A 20,774-nucleotide genomic window follows, 5' to 3' on the forward strand; every position below is an offset into this window, starting at 1 on the left:
TACAAAGCCCTTATTTCAGTTGAATGAGGGCTCGGTTACAGCTGTGATTGGAACATCTTGATTCTGCGACTACATCTGACACTTGAATGTGAATTATTTTGGCGAGACTCGTGATTGGATCTCTTGTTCAATAATTTGAAATAGTTTTTATTGTTAATTTGCAGTGTTCGGGAGAGAACACCAACATTTGAGATCCCCCAAAATAGCCCTTGTTCCTTTGTCAACATCGATTAGGATCACAAACTGACATTTAAACTCTACAGACGGTGACCTAAATGAGGGCATTTGAGGTGAGGCCAGAAAATACCAATCTAGGATCCAGCAGTCCTGCTGTGTTATAGCAAACCCTATGGGGGGAGACAGCCCAGAACCTTGGTTGAAAACCAGAAACCATGAGGAAATTAAGCTTTTAGAAGGAGATTTTAATGAGTGGCCTACAGTGTTGAATTGAAACCTTGAGACTCACTTTTTTCATCAAGCAGCATGATTGGTTGCAATAAATATAAATGGAAAGAAAGTGAAACGCCCCCTTCGCCCAGATTTGAGCTCCTCTGCAATTAGACTTGATATGTTAATTGAATGTCTGATTTGTGAGAGTCGAAAAAGACTAACACTGAGCCAAGCTATTGCTCATCATTCTCCGAACATAATTTTGGCGATAACAATCAAGCAAATCTTGCCCTTCTGAATCTTGGGAAATAGCTCCAATCAATAACTTGACACAGTCAATTATGACAGCTAATCCTATCTATTTTTGGTAACATTTTTCAGGTAAAATCACAATAATGTGTTTGTGTGTGTGTGGGTGTGCACACATCCCTGCTTGTGTGTGTGTGTGTGTGTGTGTGTCTTTCTGTGTGTGTCTGTGTGTCTGTGTTTGTTAATGATGCCATGATACATGATACATATGATATAATACTGGATAAAGAATACTCGATTCATGAATTTTCTAATATCCCTTTGAATCAGTATGGGTGGCCAGACTCCATTTTTTGTCTTTGATTAAAAATTTGTCTATTGTGCCACTTCGAGTCACTCTGGCATGGCAAATTGGAAGTGGTGTTTTGTATGCCAATGGGTGTCCTTTATATTCTACCCCTTGCTCCCCTCTACTGAGACTTTCATCCGCAAGCTACATTCCAAATGTGTTTTCACGCAGTATAACACACAGAGGAAGTGTGATACTAGAATATGTACAAGTTATAATGTGGGTACAGAAAGCAATTCTATATTGGCAGCAAACAAAGATACACAACAGATGCAATTTAGACAAGGGAGGGACCATAACAACCATTAGCAACAAGTAATTTTTTATTCGTCCACTCTTGGAATCACAGATACTTATCTAACTCTGAAGAAGAACGAAAATGTGTTTGTGTTAACTTAAGCATTGCAATAGTGACTCTGTCCACACCATTAACCTTAGAGATTTCAGGTCTCGCGTATGCTCATGCCTTAATGAACTGATTCACTTTCTCTTGGCTGGCTCAGAAGCTGCCTTCTATCTGGGTCTTGGTGTTCCAGAAAACATGATACAAGTTCACCTCTAAATGACTAGTATGACCCAATTTAACTATAGCAGCAGGCTGCATTGTAAAATCAGCGAAAATATGTCAAAGGTATGCAGAAGCGCACACATGAGTGCACGCACAAACATGCATACACACACACAAACTCGCAAGCACAATATAAGGCATTTACCTCCTACCCAACCAGAGAGAGCAAAAGAGAAAATATTGAGTTTTTCTTCCCTTTTGTCCTGTGTTGCTAAGTAAGCAGAGACAGAGCATTGTCACTCTGTATTGATGTACTGAAAAGCACATCAGAAGAAAGGGGAGTGAGGTAAATTTTCATTTTCAAGCATCTTAGACATCTTAGATGCACTTGAACGGGAAGTAGCTCTGGAGCTGAAAAGGCGAATCATTTGTAAGTCATTGAAGTAATGCACAGAGGAATATGTAAGCCTCCTTCTTAATCACACGTGTCCCTTTGGTATTCTCCTTCCAAGAGAAATGTCACTTTCAGAGATTCTAAGTAGAATACAATACACGGCGAGACCTTATCAAAAATATCTGATCTACTGATACCAAAACCAATTTGCTGTCATTAAATGGATCATAATGTGTGTGTGTGTGTGTATGTGTGTGCAGGGTGGGTGTGATTGTGTGCGTGTGCGTGCAGGGTGGTGTGTGCGTGCGTGTTTGCATGCATGCCTGAATTCAGTTCCATATGAGCAGGCGTGTGGCTAGAAGCTCAGGACACACACGGAGCCCTATGGATATAACAGGTGTGTTGGTGGGCATTATGCAACACAATAACTGCCTATCATGTTCTAGTACTGATGCACTGGTTCCTGCTTGACTGGCTGGGACTTATCTGATAGCTTGCTTTTCTATCTGTCTGCTTCTTTGTCTGACTATCTGCCTGCAAAACTGCCTGTCTGCCTTTTGAACTGACAATCCTTCTTTCTGTTTGCCTACCTACCTGTCTGTCTGCCTATCTTCTCTGCTTAACTGCCTATCTGTTCATCTGCCTATATGCCTGCCTAACTGCCTATCCGTCTGTCTGTCTGTCTGTCAGCCTTATTGCCTATCTGTTCATCGGCCTACATGCCTGCCAAACTGTCTTTCTGTCTGTCTGTCTGTCTGTCTGTCTGTCTGTCTGTCTGTCTGTCTGTCTGTCTGTCTGTCTGTCGGTGTGCCTATCTGCCTGCCTAACAGCCTATATGTCTGTCTCTCTGCCTATCTGCTCATCTTCCTGCCTCCCTATCTGTTTGAATTGCACTCCTACCTGTCTGTCTGCCAGCCAATCTATCTTTCTGTCTGCCAGCCAGCCTGCTTGGTTATATTAAATAATGCAGGGAGTGGTATAAGTATAGGGCTTAGGTGGGCGAAGAGGACATTCTCTGAAAATAGACTTCATGAATTTTAGGGCAAGCTGATTTTTGTGTTTTATATTTAGAAGCCATGCAGTATCTTTGCTATCTAAGGCTACACATGAGCAAAAATGGCCTTGATATCAACCAGGCAGAAATATAAATTGAAACAAAGCAGGAACTATGCAACCATTTAATATACTATGTAGGGTTAGTTACTAGTATATAGAATACATATTACAGATCTGATCATCAATATTTACTGACCTATGCAGCCTGATGAACGTTTGCATCAAAAAAATGGTGTACGTTTTAATAGCTGCATATATGTAAAACCCAGGCCAGAGCCATTTCAAACATGTCACATATTAAAATAAACATCTATGCATTTACAAATTCTGGACCATATTGGCAAGAAGTTTTAGGACTTGGAATAGATCAGTGACAAGGTCATATCCGTGCATCTCTATTATGCAAGGATTCCCATATTGCAACTAGATTGACATGGCAGTATAAAGCCTGCATAGGCCTACTTCAGTTATAAACACAACAACGGTCGCGTTAGACAGATATTGCATTAGGACTACAACATGACAGCTCGGAGAAGGAAAAAAAAAAGAAAGAACGGGAGATAGCCTGGGACCACACAAAACCTGGAGGGATCGAGCAGGCATTGCCCTCTATGACGGTCAGGAGTGCTGCTGCCATTTCTACTGGTGCTCGTCCTTTGCCACTAACCTGAACACAGATTCCACATTCTCTCATCTCGGTTAGGTGGGAAGTTCAACTTTTTTCTGGGAGCTGGCGTTAACTCTGTATACACTCCACTGTCGTAAAACGAGGAGGCACATCACAAAGATCTCATACTGGACGGGATGGAACCACACGCAAGACAGTCACCGGCAAAGCAATCATGGTAACATTTACCGCAACGCAACACCCTTCAAACATAACGTATTTGTAAGTATCGGAGACATTAAATATGCGTTGGCCAAACCACTATAGCGGTTGTAACAGTCGATGACAGCGCGCGGGGCTATTTATAGAAACAACGTTGCTGCACGAGAATCCATCAAAGTCTATATAAACATCTCCTTCTCTTCTTACTACAGAATCCCGCCTCGGATCGCTACACACACTTTGGTCGAGCTATGAAACAGCGCCGGACATCAACGCCTGTCACATTCTGTCCTCTGAGATAAAGGACAACGATGCCACCATGTCCTCCGAGGCTACAGGACAACTTTTGAACCGTGAACTTACGATGACTTCCTCGCAGCCGTTGTGATTTTTTTGGAAGCGGGTTGGGGGGGGGGGGGGGGGGACTTTGTGTGTAGTTCAAGGTGTCTTTCAGACTTCAGGTCACGTTTCATGAAACGTTTCCTCCATGTTTAGAACACGTAAAAGCTAACAGAAAGGCATTGCTTAACCATTTTTATTTCTATCGAGCGGAGCGTGTAAGTTGGCTCTTATGGGAATGAAGCACTCCTCCCGCTGCATGCTCCTCCGGAGGAAGATGGCGGAGTCGGACAGCAATGAGGTGAGTGGGAGAAATGCACTTTATGTATTTGAAAAAGGAAAAGGAAAACGTGGCAGCTTAATAACTGTGCTTACGGTTCTGGAGAGTAGTGAGTCGAATGAGCTGATAGGAGTCTATCTCATAATTTATAAAGTGTGGGGAATTGAAATAGTAAATGCCCCTAAACGGATAGCACAGACACGGTCAAATAAACGGCGGAGGCTGATTGAATGCTGTAGTTCGTGGACGTTGTCCCGTTGACCTGTTGTTACAATGTGAGATTAACCGGGCAAGGGGGTAGGACAGCCGGGTTTATGTTAAGTGCCTATCTGATGCTGAATTCGCTGCAGCGAGAAACCATGCGCTGTCCAGGGTGCTGCAGCACTCCTGTTGCTACACACTCCAGACGCTACAGAGAGTTGATGCTTCGAGCAAAACAGAGCCAATTTGAGCCACAGACAATGTCAAATAGCAGCTTTTAAGATGCAGTCTTGTCTTGACGAGGAATCAGCCGTCATGCAATGCACGTCAATTGCAAAGTTGGTTCAACACAGAAATATGCCCATGCAAAAAAGTTCCTGCACAGCTTGTGTATTTCTACTGAGCCTTCTTCCAACATTCCTGGACACTCAGCCGCAACTTCAGCCTTTCAGTTTGAGGCTACACAGCACAGGCTCCTGATGCATTACAGGTTGACATCGCCGGCTGCTTCCCCTTCCTCCTAATCGCCATGTTGGCAGCACACTACATTTACAGCGGTTCTCTCTAATCCCGACTGTTACTTAGAGAAGCTTTCCAAATGAAATATAGATGTCCTCTCAGCATAGTAGCTACCATATACATGGCCAAAAACCACTCAACTAAAACAGTCAGCAACATAAGTAATAATAGCAAGAGCAAATCATACTAATTCAATAGCTTCAATGTAATAATAATAACAATAAGCATATTTATTTTATATTAAAAAAATACAAATGTTCTTATTTTTGTCCAAAATAACCACGTGCATGGTCAAGGTTAGGCTATGACATTCCAAACACAGAGACAGAACACATCAAGACAGCAGTCCTTGTGCGGTAAAACGACAAACTCTAAATGGATTCCTCTCCTGTCAGGAATAGGAGCTGAAATGTGTTTACTCATCTCCCAGGTCGGACACAAGGGCATTCGCCACACTCTTCGTTTTACTGACTTCTCTCACTTACGTTGGCTGCAGCTGCTCAGCCCTGATACATCATCCTGTATCCAGTTCCCCTCTGATCTCTCTCTCTCTCTTTCTCTCTCTCTCTCTCTCTCTCTCTCTCTCATATCAATATTAATAACTAGCATTATGGGCTGGCAGCCAGCCTATTCAAACTATATATTTATTTTAAATAGAATTGTCTTCTTGAGTGTGATACTGACTTTTAACCATGTTAAGTCTTTTTCAATTTTGGAGTGAAAGAAGGAAGAACTGCATATGAATTGCAATATTCAAGGAAGCATACATGTCTTGAGATTATTTGAATACGTCATGTAACAATTCAAACCAATTATGTTACCAATCTGTGGATACTTTTACATCATTGTCCTAGGGTTAAGCCTTCATACAGATATGTCTCAGGCAGTGAACATTTAGGCATCAGGGTTCTCACTTTGGATTTGAGTGTGTTTTAGGAAAATGAAAGAAGAAAGAAATAATGGTTTCTTTTTTTATGATCGATGCTGCTTCAAGATGATGTCTGCCAGTTGATATCCTTTATAACTGCTGTAGGTATGAATGGAGATTTGTTAAAAGAGAGCAGAAAAGAAGGTAAGAAAGCAAGATTTCGAAAGTCACTTCACTCTCTGAGCCCTTGCTACGTTTCTCCTCCATTGAGAAGTGCTGCCTTTCACACATCTTTGATTGCGGATGAGGAATAGTCATGAGAGAGATGCCCTGATTGGACATAAATGAGCCGGGAGCTGTTTCCAAACTAAATTGGCTCATACAGAGTCAGGCGCAGTCAACTCGAGCCAGATATTCCTATGGCGCATTTCCCTCACTGACAGATGGCTATGATATTTCTAGCAAATTGCATATAAATATAAAACTTAAATCGTACCTAGAGCACCTTTAAAATGATATAAGGTCAAGCACTCATCCAAAATCTCTTGAGCCAACATTGTTTGACACAGCCTTTATCCTATACAAGATTCTGCACTGCTGCGCTCCGCTAATAACCTAAACATCAGGGAAAACGGTTGTGTTCTCACTTCATTGTTTACCAATCTGGATCTGAAGGGTAAAACTGCAGATACTGTTATGTTAAAAAGACAACCTCTATTGAACATGCCTGCAGGTGCATCAAGGACTGGCCCCTTGTGGTTGATTGAAAAAGCAGGGAGAATGACAAATATAAGTTGTAGTGGGGAAACATTCTTGTTGGACTCTGGGGCTGGGTGGGATTCACACATGTGGGGCATTGGACAATCATGCACACAGGTTAGGGGACATATTATACCACCAGGTGTGAGTGTGATTAGCCATTACAAGCCGTTTTGAAAATGTGCAGCTTAAGACATCGCAGGGGGGCCTGTCCACCTAGATGTATTACGGATAGATGACTAACATTTGATACAGTCCACTGGGTAGGCTGGTAGACTGATCTATCCAGCACACATCTAGGTGCACACGCCCACACCTGGGGCGTGTGCTATAATATGTCCCCTTTTAACCAGCCATCAATGCACACACTCAGGAGACCTCCTTCATGGCGGCATGGATTGCCTACTCTGTGTACCATTGTAATCAAAACTCAGCAATAAACTGGTTTCAACATCTACACCCTGTGTCTCTGATTCGGAGGAGCCCAGTAAAGACCCCCTAGATGGAAGGTGGCAGCCACCTAGGTGGCCTGTAGCATCGTCCCTTGCTACAATAAAATATGAGAGGTATGCACTGTAATTGCAGTTAATGAGGCGATGCAAAGGTTGCAGACAGAGAGAACAGATGTGACAATGTCTTTATCTGAACATTTTGGCAGCTTTTCACTGTCTAGTCTTCCTACCTTCTTTCTGTATTCTCTCTTTCGTGGTCTTTATTTGTGTTGGTGGTCCTCAGACGTCCTTCACACTGATTGATATCAAGCCTGAGAGGCACCAGTGGCTTCGTCCATATACCGGTGTGAGGTGAATGACAAGGATCTCGTTTCCTCTTGCTGACACATAACATCGCCTGAGGAAATATGTTATACCCTCCACGTTAGAGGAGCTTTGACTTTTAACAGACACTGTCAGCAGTTAAGGTGTTTTGATATTTTTCTTTCTTCCTTTCTTTCTTTCTTTCTTTCTTTCTTTCTTTCTGTCATGCCTATACTTTCGGTTCTATCTTCTTTCTGTCATTCATTTCTTCCTGTTCTTTATTTCTATTTACTTTTGGATCTTTATTTCTGTCATTCTGTCGTTTCTTTTGCTGCTTCGCTGCTTCTATTTGCTCTGACTTTCGTTTTAATGCATTTGTCGCCTTTCTTCCTTTTCTTTTTCATTTGTTTCCTTCTTTCCTCATTTCCTCTTCCCATATCCCTTTCATCTGATCCCCGTCCTGCAGCCACCACAGCCTCCACCGCAGCAGCCAATCCGCATCATCCAGTCCCGGTCGACCCAGCCCAGCCCTCTGCCCAGGCCGGTGCCCTCCGTCCAGCCGGGGGCACGGCCGTCCCACTCCACACACAGCCCCCATGGGGCCAGCCTGCCCAGCTCTCCTGGTAGGGGGAAGATGGCCAAGCTCCTCAACCCAGAAGAGATGACCTCGAGAGACTATTACTTTGACTCCTACGCCCACTTTGGTATCCATGAGGTACAGCGGACATGTCTGATGGATATGCTGGGCACTGAGATGGATTTATTGGTAGCAAAAGGGATGAGTCGTGCCCGACCAACTGGTGGCTAACTATTTTACACAGACTTAAATGAAGTTGAACTTTGAATTCCCACCGAAATGAAAAGATCGAAACTATAGATAGAGAGGGGAGAGCGGGGAACAAAGAAATGTCCGCTTTTATCAACTCTAAAGAGGGATCTGTAAGATAAGGATAGTTCTATTTTAACCATGTAGGTCAAGTAGGGTTTAAGTACTTTTTGCTTCTCAATTACACACACTCACACACACACACAAACACACACACACACACACACACACACACTGCTGAAATTGAGACTTGTAGAGCTTATTCAGCAACAAACTTTTTATAAGTTACAATCGCAAAGAATTAGCCTGAGTATAGTGGAATTGAACAGACCCCACTTTTTTTCTCTTGAACTACAAACATGTGTGAAACCACCAAACCCTTGGTCCAGCATCTGGCAACCATAAAGAGATAAAGACAACTCTATCTGAACAATGAATGCTACCCTTATGGTCTTTCCCCCTGACCTCAATTGTTCCCTGTCCTCCTGCCTTTCCCATAAGGAAATGCTGAAGGATGAGGTCCGGACCCTGGCCTACAGGAACTCCATGTACCACAACAAGCATGCCTTCAAGGACAAGGTGGTGCTGGATGTGGGCAGCGGGACGGGGATCCTCTCCATGTTCGCAGCCAAGGCCGGAGCCAAGCACGTGTACGGGGTGAGAGGCACCGTCACTCTCCATCAGGATCCCCGCACAGGCTGCACTCTGCTGCTCAGAGCCATGTGCGTTTGTGTGTGTTAGTGAGTGAGTGAGTGAATGAGTGAGTGACACACTGATTAACTGACTGAGGGACACACAGAAAAAGAGAGCATCTGTGTGTGAGAGTGGGGGATTAAGCGAGACATTGACTGACTGACTTATTGACTGACCGATTAACCGACTGACTGACACAGACAGAGAGAGCATGTGTGTGTGTTAGGGAGAGAGAGAGAGAGAGAGAGCGTAAGCAAGTGAGACAGATTCACAGAGAGCAGAAAAGCACGTTGTTGCAAAGTTGAGCACACGTCAGCATGAGCCGTGCACACTCAATCGGTTTTCATTAACACATCGATGAGTCATTGTGTTTCTGCTCTTCATCTAACTCGGTATGACTTATTGAACAGTCTCTCCCTCCCTCTCGCACTGATTGACAGTCTGAGATCTCCCCTAGCTGCCACTTCTCAGGCGTGGTGAGTGAGTAGAAAGCAGAGCTGTCCATTAAATGGTATCCAAAGTACACTTGATGGATACACACACCAGGGTCTTGAGAGAACCGCACAGACACGCAGAGGACGTGTTGAAATGTTTATGTTTAATAGACAAAATCAATGCCCCATGCGTTTGCTATGACAGCTCTTTCTGCAGCTCTCGTCTCCCCGTTATTCTTCAACATCTTTGTCCCTCTCGGTATATACGTCCCGTTTTCAAATATCAATTCCATACATGACCAGCCATGCCTTTTGTGTTGTGGCAGTCTTTCGCACAATGACGTCGGCTTGGTGAGCAGCTCTGCTGAAGCGTGGAGAGAGAGAGTGCTACCGGGGCTGATGCACCCATCCTGAGTGCTTGTATAGAGCTCTGCAGCGTCACTACCTCCTCGCCTGAAACATTTACATGGGAGATTGCCAAAAAAATAAATTACTCTAGAAATTTCATTACTCTAGAATTACAAAAGAAAATGTTCTCCCTTGGATCAAATGCGAATCGAATATGACATGATGATTGTTTTTATTCAATCGAGCTTGGACTGTCCCATGGCTCTCATGCAAAACATTGAGACTAAACGTACGCATTTCCAATACATGCTCACAGACTCAGGTGAACACTTGACACAGGTACGCACAAAGCAGCATGGCTGTTGGCCAATCCTCCAGTTGATAGACAGAGACAACAGCCAATAGGCAGTGTCCACATTCTACTGGATAGGGTTATGCTTCTAGACACATATGCAGGCTTATGCCGATCATCCAAGGCCATCGTCACAGCTATGCTAAAGTCAGGTTTCAGCGTGCAGTCTTGAGCATTGTATATGTCTAAACTGAATATGAAAAACACAACACCACTGTTGAGGATTTTACCCGCACACCTTTCCAAACCTGTCTGTACATCTTTTGTTGTTCACTAGAATCAGTCCCTGGATTGTTTCTCTTGGAAAAAGGGTCTCTTTTAATGGGTTCTCCCGCTGAGAATCAAGGACGCTGCAATCGGAGTTGGGGCTGACCCAAAAATGGAAATCGAGCAGCTTGCATAGTTGTAGTGATGTGAAACGAGTGTGCAACATGTTTTCCCACCCTACTTCAAACAATCCTGACAGTCACAAGTCCCTGGTATGAAGAAAGAAAGAAAGAAAGAAAGAAAGAAAGAAAGAAAGACAAGCAAACAAACACCTGTAATGAAAGAAGGAAATTGCAAGGAATGAAGCAATGGAAACAGATAGTAAGGAAGTAAGGCAAGAAAGAAGGAATTTCTTGAAGGGCATTTGAAGGAGGTAGAGGTTTGAGACTCAGCAGGTGTCGTCCGGTGATTCTACTCACTTCATTAACTGGGCTGAAGGGCTGTGATAGGGACAATAGCCTGTTGTTGGCCTCAGGTCTCGCCAGTCTGCTGCACAAAACTCAGGAGGAATAGGCTTTTATGTCTCTTTTATTTTTGTCTTTGGCTTTTACGAGGCTCCTATCTTGCATCAGCATGACCTCTCTCTCTCTCTCTCTCTCTCTCTCTCTCTCTCTCTCTCTCTCTCTCTCTCTCTCTCTCTCTCTCTCTCTCTCTCTCTCTCTCTCTCTCTCTCTCTCTCTCTCTCTCTCTCTCTCTCTCTCTCTCTCTCCCAGATTGAGTGTTCCAGCATATCAGAGTATTCAGAGAGGATCATCAAGTCCAACCACCTGGACAGCGGTAAGATCTTCAATGGGGGGCCATTTCCTTTGCAGGGGCCACTGCCTCTACCGATTTCACAAGCCATTACACAGTGCAAGATCGTCCCCACAGTATTGGGTCTGGGGGGGAGGGGGAAGGGCGGCATATGGTCACCGCTGACTACAGATGTATGACCCGATGACAAGTGTGTGTGAGAGCCTGTGTGTGTGTGTGTGCGTTATGCCCTAACAATGCTTACGTAACATGCAGCATGAGATTCATCTCTCTTTTTCCCTGTCAATAGAGAGAAAAGACAGATATATGTGTGATGGGGACATGTGGTTGCCGCTGACTATAGATGTATGAACCCATTGACAAATGTGTTTGAGAGCCTGTACGTGTGAGGGTGTTTCCCTAGCCAAGCTTACGTAACATGCGGAATGAGGTTCAGCTCTCTTTTTTCACCCTGTCAATTCGTCCCTGCTTAATGTCTTGCTAATGTTGTTTTTGTTTTTAACAAGTATATTGGCTTGTAACTCAAATAGACATTGACAGAAACATTATGAGCACGCTTTCCCTGCACGCTTTCCCTGCAACAACATGAAATTATCGGATTCATGCTGTCAGACTAACCTGGCGGTGGCGCGTCTTCTGAATAATGAGTCTATAAATAAACAGAGTGTCAGCAAAGTGTGCACCTGTACACTCCAGACCCGTGCCTAATAAACACATCGCCTTTCCCCCCGCTCAGCGAGCCTTTCCCAGCACATCAAGGCCTAAGAATACGCCGGGAAGCAATTTCTGGTTAGTGTGACAGGGTTCATAAGTCATTTGGACAAAACTGGGGGGAATCAGGGCAAACTATTCAGAGCAGGGATCAAGGGGGCAGGCTGACAGACAGACTGAAACCAGGCGTGGGTCTGCTGCTTGGCTCTAGAGGAATAGGAACGGCTGCTGGGATGTGTATGAATCTGCTGCACAGGCCGATTTGTTCCAATCACAGAACACGTGTATGCATTTACTACACCCACGCGAAAATGCGCAGAAAATACACACTCACGCACACACATACACACTCCTTGTAGAGTACCATTATGGCATCAATGTGGATAAGCCGTTTTTTTTTATATAAGGGTATGAGCAGGGTATGCGCATGTAAAAGTTCTCTCAACGTTTATGCTTCGTCAGTGATCACCATCTTCCGAGGCAAGGTGGAGGAGGTGGAGTTACCCGTTGAGAAGGTGGACATCATCATCTCAGAGTGGATGGGCTACTGCCTCTTCTACGAGTCTATGCTCAACACCGTCATCTTCGCCAGGGACAAGTGGCTGGTAAAGTCTCTCTCTCTCTCTCTGTCTATCTGTCTGTCTGGCTTATACCTTGAACACTCGCGGGCCATTCATTCAGTCAAAGCACTTCATGGAAATGTAGCTAAATCTGCAACAGAAACAAGACGATAGAACTGCCGCGTGATCACATAAACAAAATATGATGGAAATCTGCAAGTAGCTTAATGGCCATTTGTATTCAAAACCTCAAGCTAAGTGTCCCAGGCAGCGGCTGTGAAATGAGATGCCGTCTTAGGTGGAATGAAGACCTTTCCTTTCCAGGGGTAATTGATGGCTTCTATGTGCTCTTCATTCGTCACACAGAAACCAGGAGGATTAATGTTCCCTGACCGTGCTGCACTCTATGTGGTAGCCATAGAGGACAGGCAGTATAAAGACTTCAAAATACACTGTAAGTCTCTCTCTCTCTCTCTCTGATACACACACACACACACACACACACACACACAGACACACACACACACACACACACACACACACACACTAACACCTATGCTAACCTACAAACAGCAAACAAGCACATACACGTACACACACACACACATTTTCACAGGTACATCACTGGAGGCTACGGTCAATAGCTTAAGTCAACAGGCTTTTCACACTCTCTCAGTAAGGGCCCTGGGCTGGGCTTCAGACCTTGTTACTGCAAACGGAGAATTGGCAGCAGACCACTTATTTTTTTATCTGTGGTTCCCACCACCAAATCTTGCTGATGAAGCAATGCAATGCAATCAAACAGGGATTTTCAGAGGGAATCGCAAAACACTTGCCAAAACCGGTTATATATTTCCTCTTATAATTAAATGTGAATCTGGGTAAAAGCGTGAGCATAAAGTGTTAGATTGAATGGGTGGTGGAGACTAGGGGGCTTGTTCCTCTGGTCCCTACAGACAGAGGTCTGAGCAGCCTCCTGAAATGTCCTGTAGTCATTTGTGACCGTCTGAGCAGGACATTGCCTTAGTGGCACAGACAACACATTATACTTCCCCTCACGGGGGGGGGGGGGGGGGGGGGGGGTGTAATGACCTCTTCAATACCTGCAGCCTCTGTACGTTGTGACACTAGGAATGCTTACCCCACACCGACCGTACCTCGAGGAGCGCCCATGAATAATGCAGCACCCATGAATAGGGATCGCTTCGGAGCGAGGTGGGGGGGTTCAAGGGGGGGAGGTGTAATGAGACGTGACTTACCGTGACTTTGACAGGGTGTCTGATCCTAGAACTGCACAATCATGCTGCTGAGGTGCTGGAAAAAATCGAACAATCAAGCACACTGTCGTAAACTCTCTTAACCTGAATTTACCTCGAGAGTCCCGAGAGGTTTGAAAATCTTGACGCCGTCTTTTAAACAGGGTGGGAGAACGTGTACGGGTTCGACATGACGTGCATACGCAACGTGGCCATGAGGGAGCCTCTGGTGGACATCGTGGACAGCAAACAGGTGGTGACCAACTCCTGCCTGGTCAAGGTGAGCACCACCATTTCCGTGTCATAATTTTGCCATCTTAATTTCACTGTGTTGTTTTCTCTCACAGCTGCACAATGCCAATTACGTTTCTTGAATCTAGTACGCTGACATTGTCTTTAAAGGAGAGCCCTTAGCAGCACCACTAAGAAATGCCCTCAGGTTTAAAAAAGGTGTGTCGCATCAACGCTTAATTAGCAGGCAACCGAGGGAACGTTGTCAGCCAATCACAGATTATGCGTGAGCTAGACCTTTTTCACGGCAGTGTCAGCGTAGGACAAACACAGGTGTCGCTCGTGAGACTAATTATGGTTTGGCTCATTATCTGTACAACCAGGGCACATGTTCCACAGTCAATTAGTGTGATCTTCACTAGTTTAGGCCCCGGTGAAACCGCATAAGTCTTGTGCGTTTCGGCCGACCGTCCAGACGGAGCCGGCGGATCCGGTGCCCCAAACCGCACATTTCTGAAACCATGTCCCAGGGTGGTTTCAAATATATCTGGATAGGATTCGTGTGGACGCCTGAAACGCAAACGATGACGTCATTGTCCCCCCACCAGCTGGGCGACGTCAGAGTTGCGTTGAATGTTTTATATATTTTTTTATTTGTATTCTCTTTGTAGCTTTAAATACAGCCCCTTGATACATTTAATTACTAACTGTACATTAAAGTATTTATTATTATATTATTAAGTGTTTCTGCTCAATTTAAAAGGTTGAATCTCCTCGTGACTGAATGTTTGTATACAGCGCGCAGCCTTAATGCGCGCAGGCTTGATGCGCTCCACTTTTTTCTGTGGAGAACCAGCGCCTTGAATATTTACTAGAGCGTTTCTACAGCTCAATGCGGTTTCACAATGAATCCATCTTTACGGAGATATTCCTGAACCGCATAAAACAAAACCGGATCGTTTTCGCCCGTTTCGGCTCCGTGTGGGCGTGGCCTCAGTCTATTCCCTGTGCCCTAGTTCATAGAAAGACCTGTTTTTAGGCTATCTCACAATTAGGCCTCTCTGAAAAGGTCTTTAATGCGCGTTTAACCTAAAGAGGGAGTCAGCTAATTCAAACCAGTGTACAAGTGATATTTGGATTCCCCTTTAATGACCTCTCTCTCATTTATTAATCACCCATACTTTGATTCCATTCAGCTGGTTTCATCAAGGTCCCACAGCCTGTGGTGAACCATGATAAAAGCAATACTCATTTGAACCCACTGTGAATCAGGACCTGTTCTCACTCCAACTATTATGACTATTCACAGAGGACACTCAATTTTGACAAATCGTTAGCTGTGATAGAAGCAAGGAGAGTAGCTACATGGCTCTCTTGACACACAAGATGTTCTCTCTCAAAATAAGACGTCATGTTCTCCTCAAACAAAAATACCTGCTGCATTAGGACAGCATTCTGCATCCTAGTGAGACTGCAATGGCACATGTGGTTCGAGTTGGAACCTGAATGTCACTACAACACAAGCAACAACATTTCAACACGGTTACATCAGGCATGACTAAACAAAGGACAAGGAACAGTGTGTCCAGTGTAACATGATGATCGTGCCACACGCTCCCTGTTGCTCTGTCCGTGACCTTAGCTGCGCTAATACCACTGAACCAGGGCTTACTAACAATGCATACCAATGCCACCCGTCTAGACGTTGTTTTGCTGTTATTGTGCTTCATGTGAGGCACTCATTGACCTTCATGTATTACCCTTACTTAATTTTCCCTCAAAATCTTTACCCACCAATAGCGAGACCACCCGCTGCGTGCAATCATGCGTGCCTTGATCAATTTGCCGCCTTAAGGACAAATGGCAAGCTCCATTGTAACCCGATCCTTTCAAAGGCTGCCGCCTTTCTGGGGAAACAGGCGAAGAGAATGACTGTAGGGTTGGCAGTCTGAGAGTGATTTTGTCTGGGTTGATTGAGGTGGAGCCTGTTTTTGTCGTTCACCTTTCAGCCGAGGCGGCAACCAAACTTTGAAACTTACTTAGTTTCCAATTTGAAAGTTTTCAAATAAATAGTATTATATGGTTGCAGCTGGATTGTGATTTGCGAGGTGTGGGCTTTGTGGAAAGCAGCTTTTATGTGAAGATTCTGACGGGCGCATCATTTTACATTTTTATTACCCAACAAACATGGGCAAAATGTTTCCCCTCCGGTAAATATGTCATCCGTCAGCAGCGTCCCGTCACGCCCGGAGTGCTGAATAGATAACAGCGTGTGATAGTGCTACAAACCCAAATGTGTTTACCCTGCGTGCTGTCAGGGCGGAATGACCCCAGCAACTGCAGGCGTCGCCAGGGTAATTTCATCCGGGACGGCCTCGGACACAAATGGTTAGGGAATCGAAACCAGACGACGTTGAAATATAAAATACATACACACGGATAAAACATAAAGACACAGGGATGAAGTTTGACCAGTACCTTCAAAACCAGAGAATACTTAAAGAATACTTTGATTCTCATGTCCTCGAAGCCCCCCAGTGACTCCTCCGCACCTCTTCCTCGCCATGGCTTTGGCCTTTAGTTGGCTGTGAGTTGCAAGGTGCGGGCTGTTTCATGTGGTTCCTGCCCTCGGGGCTTTTAGTGTTTCATATGGGGCTCATTACCCATCCAGATTCCTGCTCTCCTTCCCCCTCCCCCCCCCCCATCCACAGTGTTTTCCTTCAGAATAAGGGGAGGAATATCACGGAAATAAGCCACTGGAGGTGTGAAGATTGCACGCATGGAGAAGGCAGGTAGCGTGAGAAAAAGAAAAGGGTTTATGTGGGTCTGTCCATGAATAAATCGATGAAAATCAGATCAATGCCCTTTTGCTCTAGTGTTCTTAATGGTGTTTTACATCATGGATGGGAACGTACAGGGATCAGCTCTGTGATGTTTGAAGGGGCGGGATCGCCCGAGGTGTGGAGTGTCCTGCTGACGTCTGATCTATGTGTGTGCAGGAGGTGGACATCTACACGGTGAAGGCCGAGGACCTGTCCTTCACCTCGGCCTTCTGCCTGCAGATCCAGAGGAACGACTACGTCCACGCCCTGGTCACCTACTTCAACATAGAGTTCACCAAGTGTCACAAGAAGACCGGCTTCTCAACCGGTAGGACTGTAGGAATGCGGGGGGGGGGAGCTGAACACTCTGGTGATGGTGTACACACACACACACACACACACACACACACACACACACACACACACACAGAGGAATATACAGATGGAACGGACTTAGTTCCTTTGTTAAAAATCACTAAAGTGGGTGAGTGGTTCCTCTCTCTTCTCTGAACAGATGGAGGTTTCAGAGGAGCCCCTATCCACTCTCAAACAGTTAAGCACTGCGTTATCTGCAGAGTACAGCACTCTTCTTACTGTGCAGCCGTGTCTGACCAGGGGCCATCTTTATAATTAGCCCTTGTGGAAGAGTGTAGTTAGACTAGAGGGACCGGCAACTCCTGCAGGCCCTCATGTGCTCAGGCAGGTTGCAGCACTCTGATCTCTGCCATCCTTCCACAAGGCCCAGAAGGAGTTTCATTTATAAAGGGTCTCTTTTAAATGAGGTTCCTGATTAAAAGCCCCTTGACCAGAGAACAAAATGTCACCAAAGAACCGGAGGGCGGTTTTTTCAATGAACAGCGGGTTGTGTATTTTTTTTTAATGCTATGCGGACTATGACTGACCTCTAGTGGATGAATAAGGTATTGAAGAATAACTCAGTCATCACCCTTATAGTTAGCGTAATAAGTACTTCCATGTTTGATTTATTATTGCATTGTTGATGTATTAGTAATTTAGTGCCCAACAAGACAACCATGAAATATGTTGACTGACACTATATCGCTAGCCTAAAAAAACTGCTTCCTCAGCGTTTTTTCCCCCATCGCTGCCAAACGCTTAACTGACTTTAGAATACAGTTGGGAGAACGAAGGGAATCAAACTTTCTGATTTGGTTAGTTTGTGTCTGAGTGTGTGGGTGTGTTTGTCTCTTGGGTGTGTTTATCTCTGTGTGTGTGTTGGTCTCTGTGTGTGTGTTGGTCTCTGTGTGTGTGTTGGTCTCTGTGTGTGTGTTGGTCTCTGTGTGTGTGTTGGTCTCTGTCTGTGTGTTGGTCTCTGTCTGTGTGTTGGTCTCTGTCTGTGTGTTGGTCTCTGTCTGTGTGTTGGTCTCTGTCTGTGTGTTGGTCTGTGTGTGTGTGTTGGTCTCTGTGTGTGTGTTGGTCTCTGTGTGTGTGTTGGTCTCTGTCTGTGTGTTGGTCTCTGTGTGTGTGTTGGTCTCTGTGTGTGTGTTGGTCTCTGTCTGTGTGTTGGTCTCTGTGTGTGTGTTGGTCTCTGTGTGTGTGTTGGTCTGTGTGTGTGTGTTGGTCTCTGTCTGTGTGTTGGTCTCTGTCTGTGTGTTGGTCTCTGTCTGTGTGTTGGTCTGTGTGTGTGTGTTGGTCTCTGTGTGTGTGTTGGTCTCTGTCTGTGTGTTGGTCTCTGTCTGTGTGTTGGTCTCTGTGTGTGTGTTGGTCTCTGTGTGTGTGTTGGTCTCTGTGTGTGTGTTGGTCTCTGTGTGTGTGTTGGTCTCTGTGTGTGTGTTGGTCTGTGTGTGTGTGTTGGTCTCTGTCTGTGTGTTGGTCTCTGTGTGTGTGTTGGTCTCTGTGTGTGTGTTAGTCTCTGTCTGTGTGTTTGTCTCTGTCTGTCTTTCTGTCTGTCTGTGTCTGTGTGTGGGCGGGTGTGTGTGCGTGTAGCAAATGTCCATGTGCGGCCCACCAGAGATTAGAATTCCTTCCCGCTCAGGAGAACAACACAATATACCATCTCGCCTATTCAATTAGCATTGCAGAGCAGAGCGGAGCTGTCAATGTCTCCACGCCCGGCCACACACTAACAGAGCCAGGGCTAACGCTAGCAGCAGCCGCAGCACCCGTGATGCTGACGACTAGCCGACAGTGTCAGCGGCTCACAAAGGAGGCATGCGGTAAGAGATGGAGGGGGGGAGATAGTGGCCTCGGGATAGAAAGTCAATTGTCAGTAGAATCGACCTCACGGGTAATCAGCGGATGTTCAGGAAGTTGGAAACTTGTTTGTGTATCGGCTCTTCAGGCTGTCAGCTGTTGGCAGCCAGCAGACCCACACAGACACACACACACACACACGCACACGCTCACACACACGGACATGGGATGTTGTTTTTTGCTGCCGATAACCCCAAACCACAAGGCTTTGGAGACCTGGTCAGGACTGGTCGTGTCTTATCTTTCCCAGCTCCAGATGCTCCGTACACTCACTGGAAACAGACGGTCTTCTACCTGGAGGACTACCTGACCGTCAGGAGGGGGGAGGAGATCACTGGTAGCATCGCTCTGCAGCCCAACGAGAAAAATAACGTACGTGAGTGGGGTGCTGCAATGTGTGCGCATAATGCGTACAACGCGCATCCTTGTGAATACAAATGTGTGCACGTGCGTCTAGGTGTGGTGCATGACGGAGTTAAAATGAGGATATCTCGTAGGATCCTTTCGGGTTTGAATAAATGCAGCAAGAGGATTTTTTTTCCGATCAATGCAGCTTACTGAGGGAACAGCTTCCCTGTGCTTTCAACGGCAGTGAGCATGTGTGTTAGTGTTATCACTGCAGACAAACACATTCCTCCGCTGAGCTGGTCGCTCTGTGACCTCTAACCCTTCAGGGCAACCGAGCTGCTCGTGTTTCAACAGCCCATCCCCGGCCCCTTTCACACACACACGCAACACACAAACGCAGGCATGCATGCACACTCGCACACACACACAAATGCCCCCTGTGTATTTTATTCAGAGTAAGTATGTTGTGCTCTTGTCCACAAGTTGACCCCCTGCTCACTGAAGCCTAGCTTCATGAATTATGATCATCTTTCATCTTGTTTCGGTCAAAATGGGTTCATCCGTCTCTTGCTCTCTTCCCTCCCCCTCTCTCTCTCTCCACCTATTCTCTTTCAACCTGTCTATTTTTCCATCATTTACTTTTTCTCTCTCTCTCTCTCTCTCTCTCTCTCTCTGCCTCTCTCTCTCCACCCATCTCTGCTTCTCTCTCTGGCAATGCAGCGTGACTTGGACTTCACCTTTGAGCTGGATTTTAAGGGCCAGCTGTGTGAGGCAGCCATATCCCACGACTACAAGATGCGCTAGGATGGGCGTACGGGAGGATGTCGTCAGGGGTCAGCCCCAAACAGCACACCGAGGGAGAGGAGGGGTGCGCCTGCCCCTTCGGACCAGAAGCACAAAAGGGATACGGTCAAAACTAAGGAAGGTGCTAGGAGATTAGTCCAGGTCAAAAATATAATAAATGCTTCAGCGAAGGCATGGCATGTCAGCGGCCATGGCACCTTGTAGGAAATGAGTGTGAGGTTCTTCAAACCGACTGTTACTTGAGACAACTCTGAATGTTAACACCTCTTGAATCTTCGAATGTTTTCCATTCTCGTTGCATTACAATACATGTTGATGGTTGTTGATGTGTAAGATGTGAGTGATGTAGCCGCTAGTTGACCGTCTGTTTTGACTGTCCGTTTAAACATAACATTCAACATCCTGAAGTGTTGATACATTCGAGAAGCGCTTTGTTAGAGAAACCCTTCAATTTAAATCCATTTGCTTGAAATACGGGGAAATTGCAGCACTTCACCACGTGAGTGAACGGAATAGTTGTGTGTGTGTGTGTGTGTGTGTATAGTACATGTAACAGTTGATGTGTCTCTGCCGTGAGTCCTCGTTTCAGTGCTGTGTGCTTTATGATAAGATGGGAGCTCACTGCTCTGACTGCACTCCGAACACGCTGTTCTACTCAC

At 45.4% G+C, this 20,774-nt stretch overlaps 1 protein-coding gene across 4 annotated transcripts; it reads left to right on the plus strand.

Annotated features, from left to right (window-relative positions):
* Positions 1 to 4,346: 4,346 nt before the first annotated feature.
* On the plus strand, positions 4,347 to 20,115 carry LOC307080026 (protein arginine N-methyltransferase 8-B; the record flags this gene model as incomplete). 4 transcript variants are annotated; one of them, XM_079742589.1, is made up of 10 exons in its annotated part: positions 4,347 to 4,415; positions 7,963 to 8,211; positions 8,824 to 8,979; positions 11,130 to 11,193; positions 12,343 to 12,485; positions 12,807 to 12,894; positions 13,861 to 13,976; positions 16,927 to 17,077; positions 19,214 to 19,335; positions 20,032 to 20,115. In XM_079742589.1, the coding sequence occupies 10 exons, from the start codon at positions 4,347 to 4,349 to the stop codon at positions 20,113 to 20,115; spliced, it is 1,242 nt and encodes a 413-aa protein (XP_079598715.1). The 4 variants fall into 4 exon arrangements, with proteins under 4 accessions (XP_079598715.1, XP_079598716.1, XP_079598717.1 ...); XM_079742590.1 differs by having other exon boundaries at positions 7,972 to 8,211; XM_079742591.1 differs by having other exon boundaries at positions 7,981 to 8,211.
* Between the last annotated feature and the right edge of the window lie 659 nt (positions 20,116 to 20,774).

The sequence above is a fragment of the Pollachius pollachius genome (assembly GCF_949987615.1).
Source record: "Pollachius pollachius genome assembly, chromosome: 9".
Classification (NCBI taxonomy): Eukaryota; Metazoa; Chordata; class Actinopteri; order Gadiformes; family Gadidae; genus Pollachius; species Pollachius pollachius.